Source organism: Synchiropus splendidus, chromosome 12 (genome assembly GCF_027744825.2).
Source record: "Synchiropus splendidus isolate RoL2022-P1 chromosome 12, RoL_Sspl_1.0, whole genome shotgun sequence".
Classification (NCBI taxonomy): domain Eukaryota; kingdom Metazoa; phylum Chordata; class Actinopteri; order Syngnathiformes; family Callionymidae; genus Synchiropus; species Synchiropus splendidus.
The window spans coordinates 366710-381081 of NC_071345.1; the positions used below are offsets into that span (position 1 = coordinate 366710).

At 50.8% G+C, this 14372-nt stretch overlaps 1 protein-coding gene across 1 annotated transcript; it reads left to right on the forward strand.

The window, feature by feature from the left end:
- Positions 1-907: 907 nt before the first annotated feature.
- Positions 908-10452, forward strand: LOC128768733 (adenylate kinase 7-like). Its single transcript, XM_053881818.1, has 18 exons — positions 908-1249; positions 1323-1460; positions 1836-1950; positions 2023-2117; positions 2177-2287; positions 2362-2445; positions 2501-2589; positions 2658-2748; positions 2810-2884; positions 4266-4415; positions 4469-4597; positions 4661-4763; positions 5622-5750; positions 5826-5900; positions 5957-6154; positions 6784-6998; positions 7060-7218; positions 8287-10452. Exons 1-18 carry the CDS (start codon positions 1190-1192, stop codon positions 8320-8322), a joined length of 2052 nt encoding a protein of 683 aa, XP_053737793.1. The 5' UTR covers positions 908-1189; the 3' UTR covers positions 8323-10452.
- Positions 10453-14372: the final 3920 nt, after the last annotated feature.

A 14372-nucleotide genomic window follows, 5' to 3' on the forward strand; every position in this document is an offset into this window, starting at 1 on the left:
TGGTGTAGGAAGGTAGGGGGGCCCTTCATCACCGCAGTCAGTACTGAGTGTGTCGGTCGTCCACGAGAGACCACGCAACTGCTCCTGCTCCTGACAGAAGCCTGCCCGGTGAGCCGTCTCCATGGGAGGAGGCCACGGGGCAGACCCAGCACTGGTCGGGGAGTCGAACCGTAGCAAGTCATCATCCCCCTCTGTATTCCCCAGAGGAGGTGGACAGAGACAGAGAAAAGTCTTGGCCTCTTTGCTCCCAGGCTGCTGCCCCCGCGACCTTGGAAAATGGATGGGCGGGAACAGTGACACCGCTCGAGGTAACGCGACAACTCTATGAAAATGGCGCCGCTACATCCTGAAGGTGGCTCTGTGTTAGTCATCATCGATGTTACATGCTGTAGAGTCACCTGTCCAAAACCTAAACTTATTTCACTAAAGAGCTTATGTCACATGACATTGCATTTTACAAGGTTATTCTTGAGTATCAGTCGAGTCTTTTACACCTTTTAAACTTTGACTCAGGATTTTTTTTTTTTTTTTCTAATGGAAACCATGTAAACTAGCTGGTGAATACAATATGAAAGATGGATAACAAATGTGTCCAGCCGGAGAACATCGTTTGTGTTTAATGTAAAATTATATATATATATATATATATATATATATATATATATATATATATATATATATATATATATATATGTGATATTGTACACCACAATATACAAGAATATAAAGTGGATGTGCCGCGGTTGTTTGTCCCAGTGACGTTTCTTAATGGAAAGATAGCTGAATAGTTGAACCGAACAATACCTGAAGCTGATTTAATAACTGCAGATTCTTCTAAAGTCGACTTTTCTAAACCGCTTCTCTTTCTTTCTCTGTGACGTCAGCACCGTTCGCCCTAGCAACGCCCCTAGCAACCGCCGTGCGTGCCTAGCAACGACAGCGGCTAACGACGCAGACTGGGAAATGAAGCAGTAAACAGCAGACTGAAGTTGCTGGAAGACGCGTTTTTATTTTCCGTGATACGATTTCCCGCCAGCGAGTAAAGGACCTCAAGATGGCGGCGTCGTGTTGACGGAACGTGGTGGCTTTGAATCTGCAGTCGTGAGCCTTGATATCGTGACGTCAGCACCGATGGAGCGGATTTAATGGTGAGGAACGGCTCTATCTCGGTGCCGAGTTTGTCGCCAGGATGCAGGAGCTGATTTTTATCAACGACGTCGACCAGTATTCGTCCAAACACATCGCTCAGGTGAGCGTCACACACGCTGGAACTGACCGCGCGCGCCCCGTTTGTTCACTCCTCTTTTGCTCGGTTTCAACAGTTTTTAGCGACTTTTGTCAGCGGCGATGCTTCGGACTCGCTGGACAGGGCGCGGGAGGATCCCGCCTTCCGGCTGGTCGGAAGCGTCTCGTCGTCGGTCCGAGCGGATGACGCCAGTCTCCTGGTGGAGCACCTCAAGGTGGCGCTTCTGTGGCTCGTCAATAAAGTGTCGTCGGTGCATCCCAGCAGGAATCCCTTCAGCAACCCAAATGACAGACACGTGTGCCTCGCGTGTCCGATTTAAAGCCTAGTGTTTGTCGTTTTCTCTGCTTGAGTTCATTTCATTTAGGCACAGTGACTTTCAAGATGGCGTCTCCAAGGATGATGATGTTTGCTGATGAGACAGTGATCTGTCGTGAGTGCAAGGGGAATCTGGAGTCATTAGAGGTTTATGAGTAGTGGTGAAGAAGAGAGTGCAGGCAGGGTGGAGACGACTCTGCGGTCACGCTGGGGACAAGATCAGTGTGGAGGTAACCAGCGTCTTCTGACCCCACATCCTTTGATTGTCTGACAGTCGCCTTCGAGGGAGAGGCTTCTGAGGCGGCTGCTGAAGTGTGACATCATCGTGTACAACGTGTCCGAGCATGCCACCCAGGAGACGCTCGAGGAGGCCACCTGGGCCATCACAAGTGGGACACCTCGCCCGAGCCAAGCCTCTGTCCCCCATCACTTCATGAAAGTGTCTCCCTCCTGTTGAGCAGCGCTCCACTCCGAGATGGAGAACTTCGAGAACCAGAAGCTGTTCATCCTCATCTCCACGGTCATGACGTGGGCTCAGACCAAGTCCCAGAACCCGGTGAGTCCAGCGACGGTTTCAGGAGCTCAGGAGCTTGATGAAAGCCACGTGCTCCGCAGGGCGAGACAGAATATCGTCTCACGGAGATGGAGTACAAGAGAAGACGTCCACATCCCAATTTTAAAAATCACCACGTTTTGGAGAAGCTGGTGCTCAAACTTGGAGGAGGCGTAAGTGGAACGAGCATCGCCGCTCATCCTCGTGTGCCTCGGTCTCACCTGACTCCTGCTACCCAACGTCCCAGAAATCCTCCAAGCTCCGCGCCTATGTCCTGGCAGCTGGACTTCAGTACGGGAGGGGGGAGAGTCTTTTCCACTATTTCTTCAAGGTACGTTCCCTCAGGTCTGGTCCTGACCTCTCTAACATCCGGCACTGGTCTGAAGATGGCCTGGACCATGGACCACCCCCACGTCCCCTTCTTTGGACAAGGCGGCAACTACATCCCCATGATCCACGTCTACGACCTGGCGGGGTGACCGGCTCGCTCACCATCGAGAGGGACCTCCAAACCTCCTGCTGACCCCAGTGCTTTCCCCTCAGGGCCATACAGAACACCGTGGAGGTCCGGCCCAGTTCCAAGTACATCCTGGCCCTGGATGACTCCAAATACACGCTGGACGACATCGTTGTGGTTGGTTTGCTCTGAAGATGAGGCCGTATTGTTGGGATGTCAAGCACCGGCTCCTCCGCAGGCCATCAGCGATGCCATGGGCTCCGGGAAGATCCACAAAATGCCAGAGGAAGACGCTGCAGCCATGGGAGCTCAGGTACGGACTGTTGTCATGGTTACGCTCTGGCCTTTTGGGAGCTGCTCCTCACTCATGATGTCAACAGCTTGAACCACTCGTTCAAAATGACTTGCTGCCTAGTCACACCTGGCATGAGGGTACAGCCCATTCACAGTTGACTTCTCTACCAAGCTGCTCTAACTGCACCGTCCAGTGTTTCATTGGTCTGCTGTATTGTGACATGGCGGTGTTCTCCTAGATAGTGCATCGGGGGGGGGGGGCCATGATGGGTAAATATAGAATTTACTCCCGTACAAATCGGCTGGCTGACAATGGTGGCCAGTGCTTTCACAGTCAGAAGCAGCTTCATTGCCAAGGTCAGTGAGGATCCCACCAACTAGCAAAGTGCTCTGGAACAGCATGCAGTAATGAACAAAACAATACAGTAACAGAAGTAACTAAGAAGTAAATAACCCACGAACAACAAGGGCTGATCAGCCATCTGTCAACCGTCTGAGGGGAAGAAGCTGTTCCTGTGACGGGAGCTTCTGGTCTGGATGGAGCGCAGCCTCCGGCCAGAGGGAAGAGGGACAAACAGTCCGTGTCTCCAGGGTGAGAAGGGTCGGCTCTGATCCCACCTGCACGTCTCTGGGTCCTGGAGCCTCAGAGGCTCTGCCGAGGAAACCTTATCAGCCTCTCTGGTGAGGTTGACAACAGCTGCCTTTACGGCCGTCCTGCTTCACCATAGGGCCGGGGCCCATGGTTGGGCTGCCAGCGCCTCCTGGAGGGCCGCGCAGAGCTTTTGCTTTTACACATTTGGGCTGTGAGACGCCCAGTTTTAAAATACATGAGCCACATATGGTGAGTCAGTGAACGGACTTGACAGCTGCACATCTGTGACAGTCACCAACCATGGAGAGGGAAAAATGATGGAGAAAGTGACAGCAAAAACTGTTCATGAAAGGTGAAGGTACCCGCACAGTACTTCATTCATACATACTTCACATCATTTTTGTCTTAGGACATTTAGACGGGAGTTTATTAAATGTATTTTATTCTGCATTTTATTCAGTTTTCTCAACAATTTGTATCAAGTGTTTTTTCTCCTTTTTTTCTGTAGTAAATTTGATGAATGCATGATATATGACTTCTGCTGCTGGTGGGACTTTTCCATCAATATCTTTGCAATGATCACATGGTTTCAAGTCATTTCACAAGGTTTGGCAAATGTCTTGAATGGTGCCTGAGGTCGACACGGTGAAGAACACCTGTTTTTAGTGACATGTAGAGCAGACACAAGACAAGTGGGATTGATCTGCCACTGATGGTGAGTTGACTCACCTTCAGTGCGGTTCTTCGAGAGGATGGTTTCCAACCCAGCGACAGCCCTGCTAAGCTGCATGTCCTGTTGCTGTTCCAGCCTGAGGACCTGGAGTATCTGGCCGTCAACCTGCGCCTGCAGGCCTTCGTCATCAAAGACTCGTACTCGCTCTCCTGGGTCTCCGAGAGCGGCATGGTGGAGAACATCGACGCCATCGTGGAGGAATTCAAACATGCCAGGGGCTTGCTGGTAGGATGCTGGATCCCCGGACGGGAAGCTTTCAGCTGACCCTGTTCCTGCAGCCCATCAGGATATTCATCACCGGACCTCCGGCCTGTGGGAAAAGCACCCTGGCCAAGAAGCTCTGCCACTACTACAAAGTTCACCACATCACCATGAGAGAGGTCGTGGAGGAGCGGATCGCCCGCCTGGTCAGTGGCTCGCCTGGGAGGCCGGCAGCACAGACTCATTGCTCATGCCACGGTGTCTCACAGAGGGAGGTGGTGAGCGAGGCCGAGTCCGAATACGCCAGCGCCACGGAAGTGGGAGCCGCTCAGAAGCTGCTGGACGATATAGACGAGTGCATGAAGACTGATGGTAACGACGCGGTGGACAGAGCGAGGAGGCAGAGGCGCTGGCCCTAATAGTGTACTCTTAAAAGTAAACTTTTAAGTAAAAGAGTAAATATGATGTGAGAATGTGTCATTCAATCCACATTCTCACATCATATTTGAATGATGAGGTTATTGGCACAATTGTTCTACAAAAGAAAAGCACCTGTTTAGTAGGATAAGCCACGCAACAAGGGAAATGCTCATTATATATCGATACACAAACACACACACAAGCCCCAGCGTGCGCCTGGGTTTTTTTTTTTAAACATAATACATTTTAACAGAATGAATATTAAAATTCCAAATTCCATGCTTCCATGGAATGTGAAGAAAAATCAATGTGGGACAAAATTCCTGTTGTTTCTTTAGACTGACTGAAGGTCAAACCTTTCCCATAATGCCTCAGTCGTGGGCATGCGCATTCGCTCTCAACAAGTATGGCCCTGGGTGTTGGCGTCGCGGACCAAAGAGAATGCACGATCATGACAGTGTCAGTGCCAAATCCGTGGCTGTCACCTGTTCTATGAGCACGCTAGGTGAGTCACTCCGCCGCCACTGCGCATGCCCACACCCTGCCGCCTTGTTGGAAACGGTACTGTGTGTTTAGCTGACGCGTTTCTTACCGTTGGCACCACGTGAAAGCGGCTTTGCGACACGTTCGAACGAGACAGCCCAGTCCAAAAAGTTGGAATGGCGGTTGTGAGCTTCCGCCGTGTCCCGGATCTCAGGACCACAGTCTTGGTTTCGTCGTTGTTTGTGAGTTTGTCCGTGATGTGCCTGAGATGAAGGCTGCGTGTTGACCGGCTGGACTTCACTGCCACCTCTGACTCTCCATCCTCAGGCGTCCTGAGCGACCGGCTGGCTGCCATCATGCTGCAGGACCAGCTCAACTCCAAGCCCTGCACCAACCAGGGCTTCGTGTTGGACGGCTTCCCCAAAACCTACGAGCAAGCCAAGCTCATCTTCAGTGGTGAGTCTCTCCTCCTCCTGCGTCGTCTCTGTCCAGAGCCAGCTTCCATCTCGCCTTTGTCTTTGCTGCTGTTAGAGATCGATGAAGATGCCGAGCAACAAGACGAGGACAACGAGTCCAACGTCCCGACGTACAACGTTAACACTCCCGGTGAGTCCGGTCTGCTGTCCTGCGCGACTGGAGTCTCAGCTCACCTTGTTTCTCAGAGCACATCATTGCGCTCGGCGCTCCGGACGAGCTGCTGATCCGGAGGGTCCAGGAGCTCCCGCAGGCCGTGGTGGAGGAGAGGGGCTACACCGAGGAGCGGTTTCTCGCGCGCCTGGACCGATACCGCAAACGGGCCGACGTGGTGGAGAACGTGCTGGACTACTTTGATGAGCTGGAGATACATCCAGAGTATTACGGTACCGTTTTTTTCATCCACCCGCGTGGCAGGTGGGGCGGAGGCTTGAAAGAGCTCCTGAAAGGAGGTCTGGAATTTTCCCCACGAAAGAGGCTTTCATCAGAAAAAAGCTTTGGAGTCCGAAAAAGTCAAACAAAAACATTGTGAAATGGAAATAAACATCCCACCAAAGTTACAAATTGGACACTGGAAAAATATATTTAGATTCTTACGTGAAAGTAAAAAAGGTTTTTAACCTGAAAAAAAAATACATTTTATTAACCGAAAATGTTTTGAAAGGTTTTCAAAAAGAATCTGCTCATAACAAAAAAAAGACAATCAGAAAAAATGAAATATTTATCAAAGGGAAATGTTTTCAGTCTGAAATAATATGGCAGTAATATATATATATATATATATATATATATATATATATATATATATATATGAATATAATGATATAATCATATATTTTCAAAATGATTTTGAGGCTCAAGCATATCTGAACCCTGACTTGGCTCCACGGCTTTGGCACTTTGGGACGTCCTGAAGATGAACAGATGAGGTGTTCCTCTGGGCTTGGATCTCAGACGGCTGTTAACTTGGACCTGCCCCCTGTCTGATGTGGTGTCTCGGCCATGTGCCCTGCAGATGTGGGCACAGACGTGGAGTTCAAAGAAATCATGGAGCACATCACCGAGATGATCGGACCGCCGAAGAACTACGGCCTGAGCGCCGAGGAGCAGCTGGAGAAGGAGCGGCAACTGGCTGAAGAGCTGAGGCTGAAGCGGATCCAGGAGGAGGCCGAAAGGAAGCGGAACAAGGAGGAGTCGCTGACTCGCACCGCCGCCGACTTCCAGCAGTGGGTACGTGGAACTGGAGCGCGCCCAGCGCTGGATGGGGCTTCAATGTGCCTCTGTCGAACAGCAAACCAACCTGGCGGAGGTGAGCAAGCAGGAGCAGGAGCGGCTGAGGACCCAAGCTGTTCCACTGAGGAACTACCTGATGAAGTTCGTGATGCCTTCACTGTCCGAGGCGCTGGTGGAGTGCAGTAAGATCAAGCCTGAAGACCCTGTGGACTTTGTGGTACACGCGCGCACGCACGCACACACACACACATTTGTTTTGCTATTATTGTGAGGACCTCTCCTGGCCCTCGCCCTTTCCCCAGCCTCTAACCCTCCAAAACACATGGCTCGCCTGAGCCAGGACTCTGGACCAGACTGGAACACCGTTCCAATGACGGAGTTATTGAGCTTTAACCTTGTGGGCTCCATCCAAATGTCCCCACACTGTCATACAGTCCTCACACGGTAGGGACGGGCGATATGGACAATACAAGTTCTCGCCATAAATGGTGTAGTGACTGTGATCAGTGATAAGGATGTTTATCTGGATGAATCAATGTTCATTCCCCTCCATGTGTTGAACACAACAGTCAGGCTTCTAGCTAGGAGGGCGCCGGCAAAACACGACAAAATGGACGCCTGATTCTCCACCGTGTCTTGGCCGCCAGATGCTGCCAGTGAAATCTGGCAGCCGAGCTACAGTCAAGGATCGAGCGTCCATTTTGTCGTGTTTGCCGACGCCCAGACGCCCTCCTAGCTAGAAGCCTCCTTTGACACTGTTTGATGATGGAACTCAGGGGTGGAGTTTGTCTCCAACACCATGGTTTGTTGACGTCTCAATAGAAGAGTGAGTGCAGAGATGAGCAACTCAATGTTTCAGGTCTCTGGTAGAAGCCGCTGGTGTCTGACAGGCTGCTCTGCCAGCTTTATTTAGGGCTTCAATGGAGCCCTCTGTCTGCTGTGTCTCATGTCTCTGAACACTTGAACTATGGAGCAGTCTGGACACAGTTCCTAGATGCTGCTGAAGACACATTACCGAGGCAGAGGAGCGCCTCAGAGAGCCTGTGAGGACCACTCTTATCTCATCAAAGAAACAGGGATCCAGAGAGTCAGAGTCCACCAGTGTCATGATCAGAGGTTCCCTGGATTCAACATCACTTTCAATGTTATCGCCCGTCCCTATCACAAGGATCGTGTTTTGTCAAGACTTGGTCCCCACAAAGTCGGATGAGCGGACGGCAGGCAGCCGCTCTCTGCGTGCACAGCCAGGACTGACTAAAACAGCAGGTTCTTTCCTCACTTGCAGGCGGAACATCTGCTTCGGAAAAACCTGCCGGCGTAACTGATGATGGAGCTGCTGAAGTGACCGTGAGAGACGAACGGGACACCTCATCCATCCCGTGACGTGATAGCAGTCAAGGCGATTTGTGAAAGCAGGCGATTTGTGACCCACCGTCTTTCCCAGTCCATCTGTTCATTTGGGAGCATCGGCCCCACAGAGAGGCGGGTGGTCTTCAGGTGGCAGTCCTGACACTGGACTGGAGGCCGTGGGACCGTCCTATCGAGGTCATTTGTCTCGGGACAGATGCCACTGCTCCGATCAGAGATCTTCCGTCTGAGAGAGAGGGAGCATGTTTTCCGACACACTTGGCTTCTCCTGCTGACCGGATTGAGGTCCATCAAACTAAGCCAGTGTCACATGGAGTGGATCACACCTTCAGCAGCAGTCGAGCACGACAGCGCAGGATCATGCAGAGCCTTCAGGCCTTCACAGACCTTCTGACGGGCTTCAGGCGTTTCACCAGCGTGGCTGCAGTTGTGAAGGCTGAGCAGCAGATGGCGCTGCAGATCTCTCGCTGGAGCTTCAGACGGACTGAATGAAGGTTAGGAAATGGGTCGTTATATGAAGGCTGTCTCTTTCATTCCATACTATTCAATCATTCGTTTCATAAAGGCATTTCTCTCACGAATATTTGTTGCGTTAATCTGCGAGAAAAAACCTATTTCCCCCATTTGTCTGCTGGTTCTTCTCCGCTCTTTAACAAACTCATGTATGTATATGTGCATTTAAATACATTCACTTTTCAGAAGTTGTGTGTTTTGGCTTGTGCCACTTACTGTTGCTGTAAGGGTAGAAAGCAATTCCTGCGACCCTTGAAGGCAACACTTCACGAGGAAACACTTGCTGAGTGTGTCGTCCTCTTCGTGCCCGAGACTGGTTTGCAGTATTTCTGCTGCCCGAACCTACGTTTCTGTCCCGAGCTACAGAGTGCTGGAGAAAGAGCTGAGCCACAAGGCAAAGCTCTCCGCTGGTCTCACCTGTGGTCCCCAGCTATGGTGTGACCTGAGGAACCTCCGAGAGAAGCTCCAGGAGAGAAGCTCCAGGAGAGACCCGGGGCGGTCCAGCAGGAGCCAGGCGCTGAAGTGAGGTGGGGGACACATCACTGACATGGAAACACCTCAGCATTGAAGTGTCTGGAGAGACAGAACTGCAGACCTCTTTCTTCAGCTGCTGCCCCCCCAACCTACTAAGCCAAGTAAAGCGTGGAGGAACGTTGGACAAATTCACCATGTGGTCTGACGTCTTGTTTGTGACCCATCTGCAGCGGGTTCCTCTCCAGCTGTTCGGTCCACACCAGACTTCTGAAAGTGTGTGAGGCTGTTGGACGCCCGCGGATTCTGTGGATAAACATCTCTGCTCACAACTTTTTCCTCACTCCGAGTGAAGACCTTGGAGCTTGAATAATGGACACTCTGCATCACCAATATATTTATTTCATTCCACAACTTTGCTTTCTTGTCCACCTCCTTCCTAAACAATAGCAAACGCACGTAAGAACCCCCATGAGTTTTAACCTCACCCTCCGGCACGCTGCCTTGGGTTGTATTTGTCTCTCCAATCTGCAGGATGAAGGTCAGCCGCGTCTGTAAAGTGGAGCAGGAACAATACTTCACACAGAAGCCGTGGTTCTCTGCTGTCCAAGGTTCAGCGCTCGATCGATATCTTTCACTCCAGTTATGAATCTTTCTTTGAGGAAGAGAATGCTGCCACAATATCACTCCACTTTCATCCTGGCGCGCCACGTCCTCCTTTTATCACGCTGCGCTGTGGAGGCCCCGCATGTTTGATCCTTGGATGCCGAACAAAAACAACACTTTCAATCGGAAATATTAGACATTAACTGGTAATTACCAGCTCCAACCCTTGTCATCCAGGCTGGACCCATGAGGACACCAACATGGTTGTTACAAGCACTGGTGGGCAAAACATTCTCATCAGTATTGAAAAGATTGACTTGTTCGTTTGTAAATCATTTATTTTAGTATTGATGTTAGTTTTTGAAGATTTGATTGTAAAATGATCAGGAAAACACAAAGAAAATGTATCCAAATTAAATAAATATGGAAATTCAGAGAAACACAGCTGACAAAGAAGAGTGGGTTCTGATCGGAGCCGACCCTTCTCACCCTGGAGACACGGACTGTTTGTCCCTCTTCCCTCTGGCCGGAGGCTGCGCTCCATCCAGACCAGAAGCTCCCGTCACAGGAACAGCTTCTTCCCCTCAGACGGTTGACAGATGGCTGATCAGCCCTTGTTGTTCGTGGGTTATTTGATCTGATTTGATTCCAAAACACTTTCCCCGCTGACCATGGCAATACATTTGATTCTGATTCTGAAACTTCATTCATCATTTTCAAAAAACCTAATAATGAAGTTGAAGTAAACAGTACTGAGCAGAGAATTCTGCCATCAGATCATAATCATGTGGCACTCTAGACTCAGAGAGGAGGGTGAAATGTGGGGATGTCAAGAGAATGGCCCAGTCCGGCCCGCTCTCCTGAGGCGTCTGTTGACAGACACGGGGCTGGGCTCAGGCCCTCGGAGCAGGCGCAGGCTGCTGGGAGGGAGGCCCTGTTGCTCTCTCCACATCCGCACCAGGCCCTCGTGGACGCTGCCGACTGCGCTCGCTGACAAAGCCAGACACATTGTTCCCTTAATTGGGTGCATTTTTCCTCCGATTAAAGAGCCGCTGGAGTGTCCCGCCCTTGACCGCGCCATTGTGTTGCCGGCTCCTCGGGAGAATGTGTGATGAAACCTGCAAACTGCCAGCGAGGGAGGCGCCGCCGCCGCGGCAACATGTGGCAACTCCTGCACTTGACTCCGCTCTGGAGGCGACGGCTGAGGAGTCCGCGGCGGAGCACGAGCCCCTGGATGTGGAGACCTCTTCCCTGGTCCGGATGCTTCCTCCTGGTCAGCCTGAAGGCTCAAAACCGGATGATCGTCATATACACTCGTCCTCAAAATGATTCATACTCTTGTGATTTTTCCATTTTGTGATGAAATGAATGATTTTTTTTCACATTTGTGTGTTGGCCAACAATTGAAAGAATGACAAAAATACAGCATTAAAATATAAATATATACATTTCTGGGGTATTTTATTAATGGAGTCCCAAAAAATGTCACGTTCCAAATGATTCAGAGCCCAGTCCATTGTCTTATGTAATAGTCAATGGCACGGCTCTCGGCGATTCCTGCACGCGTCCTGCATGTCATGGTTTGTTGCTCTCCTCGCCATTAGTCTGGTCTTCAAGTCGTGCCACAAGTTCTCAGTGGGACTGAGGTCAGGACTTTGACTTGGCCATGCCAGGACATTGACCTCATTGTCCTTTCTGACCATTTCTTCACAACCTTGGCACTGGGTTTAGGATCGTTGTCTTGCTGGCACGTCCACTTGTGGCCAAGCTGGAGTTTCACAGCGGATGCCTTGACATTTTCATCCAGTATCCTGATGTCATCCTCCTTTGTCATGGTTCCTTGGACCTTGACGTGATTCCCTGCGCCACTGGAGGAGAAACATGCCCATAACATTATGCTTCCACCACCACACTTGACAGTAGGCCCAGTGGTCTTTGGCCGACAGGCTTCTCCCTTCTTCCTCCAGACATACTGAGCGTCCATACGGCCCAATGACTCCAACTTTGTCTCATCGGACCACAGGATAGTTGACCAAAAGCTGGGATCTTGCTTCAGATGAGGTTCACAAAAGATGCTTCTCACTGAGCAGCGGTGTCTTCCGAGGTTTACGTCAAGGGTGGAGCGTCTGGTCAAGTGTTTCCATGAGGGCCTTCTGTGGGTTGGTGTTGACCTCCCGCCAGATTTTCCTCCCAAGTTTGGGGGACACCTTGCGCTTCCGTCCACGGCCCCTGAGGTTTTTAAGGGTGTTGAACCTCTTGTACTTGTTGACGATGCTCTGGACGCTTGAAACAGGGCCGTGGCTACGAACGAGACGCTGACGCAGGTCCTCGCTGAGCTCCTTCTTCTTGACCGTGATGAGCAGAAATTAGGAATGACCTGAACACTTTCCCCCTTTTTATACTGTTCATTTGGCCAACAATGTTCTTGAAGTGAGTACTAGACAAAAATGACCAGATTCTTGTTGAAAGATTGTCAGGGGAATGAATCATTTTCAACATGCCATTTTTGGGGGCGCCAGAAATAAAATACCCCAGAAACAAATGTTTTAAAGAAATGTTGTATTTTTGTTGGCCAACACAAAAAAAATCATTCATTTCATCACAAAATAAAAAAAAGAATGAGCAAGGGTACGAATCATTTTGAGTGTATCTGTAATCCTAATCTTTTTTACATGGAGGAAGACTTTCCTTCCTCAGGACCACTGTTGAAATGATTCTCATGAAGACAACAAATCCATTTGGTGGCTGTTATTTGTGATATGTTCATTCCTGCTTTTAAGGAATTCTGTGTCTTCTGTGTTCATGTCACCCATGTCAGAGGCGGAGCAGCTCAGTTGAGCCCTGGAGGTCACATGATGAGCAGCGTCGTCCATCCATCATCCAGAAGATAAATCATGGGAGGTTCCAGGATTCCTGTCTGTCGGGGCGATGCCGGAATTGTCTCCGTCTCCTCCCCGCGCCGTCACATCTGCAGTTTGAGTTGAGCGCAGAAAGTAAGACAATGTACCTCCAAGCGGCGGCGCAGCAGAGCCCGGCGTCGCGGCTCCAGCTGTCTCTGTGGCTGCACGGCTGTAAGCGAACACCGCGGGCCGCTCGCTGCCCCGCCGTGCCATCAATCTCCCCGGCCTGACAGGAACTATGTCCACCTGTTCTCCCACAGTCCTGGCGCGGCTCCACCCGGCGCTGGAGAGGGCCGGCTCTTCTGTGAGCATGGTCCGCTGGGATGACGGTCGAGTGTCACGCCATGCTCTCCAGATGTGTTCACCAAGCACGACTGCCTCCCCCCACCCCCCGTCCACCTGAGCTCCTTCTGGGCCTCCTCACTCCCTCGACGACTTCCACTTACCTTCGCTCGCCTCCCTTCTTCAGTGTCCGCCCGTCTAACTCTGCTTCCTCCTGCCTCCCTTGTGCAGCCCCTGACTTACCTCCCAGAATATATTGAGAAATCAGTCAAGTCCTTTTGTATTTCGAGGTGACCAATGAAGAACCATGCGGCGCAGGATTGCTGTGTATTCACAGGATCAATACAAGTGTGGCTTTATTCACCTGTAGGAGTAGATTTCTATTTGTGCACCACAAACACTTTTATACAACAACGTTGTTGATAATAATAATAATAATTAAGAAAAAAACCTTTTTTTATCTATGTCACTACAGTGAGTTTATTTTTGATTATACAAATGAGTCGACTCAGCAAATATTCCTGTTACATGCAACTTCATGGCAATAGTATTTTCCTCCCACACTTGCTTCTGAGCTGCCCGCTCGACACACGCCTCCTCCGTCCCTCACTCATTCACCCCCCCCCCCGCCCACTGCCTTCCTTCAGTGGGCCACTGTGCCGAAGATATCAATCAATTCCGCCTTTGAACTCAGAATAAAGAGGTGAAGAGCAAACATTTGTGTCCAACATCAGAAGGAATGAGGAAGAAAACATCGGCGGGAGGATGTTTGGAGAGTGTTGGGAGGTTGGCCTGAAGGATCCTCAACCTCATGTGCTCCTCTCCACTTGAAAGGAGAGATGATCTGCTCTTGAACCTTCCAGCAGGTTTTCAAGAAGAGCCCAGATCCCCCTGGACCCTCTCGTCTCCCCTGCAGCGGCAGCCGTGGCTCACCTGTCCAGCCCTCGTCTTCACACCTCACTCCTGCTCTCCCCCTCTGCTCACTTAGTGCTCCATTAAGAACACACACACACACACACAGCCCCAGGCTCGTGGTGGCGGCTCCCGCTTGTGACACTGCAGCAGGAAGTGGGGCGGGGGTCGTCTCCTGTTACCTGTCCAGGTCCGTCTGGTCCTGGCAGGTTCTGGCAGCCACACCTCGTCGGCCTGCATCTGTGGGTGTGACAAGCTGTCGGCTCATCTCAAGCTTGTGTGTCTCTGGCTTGGCTGTCCTGGTCGCAGCTTTTGAGCC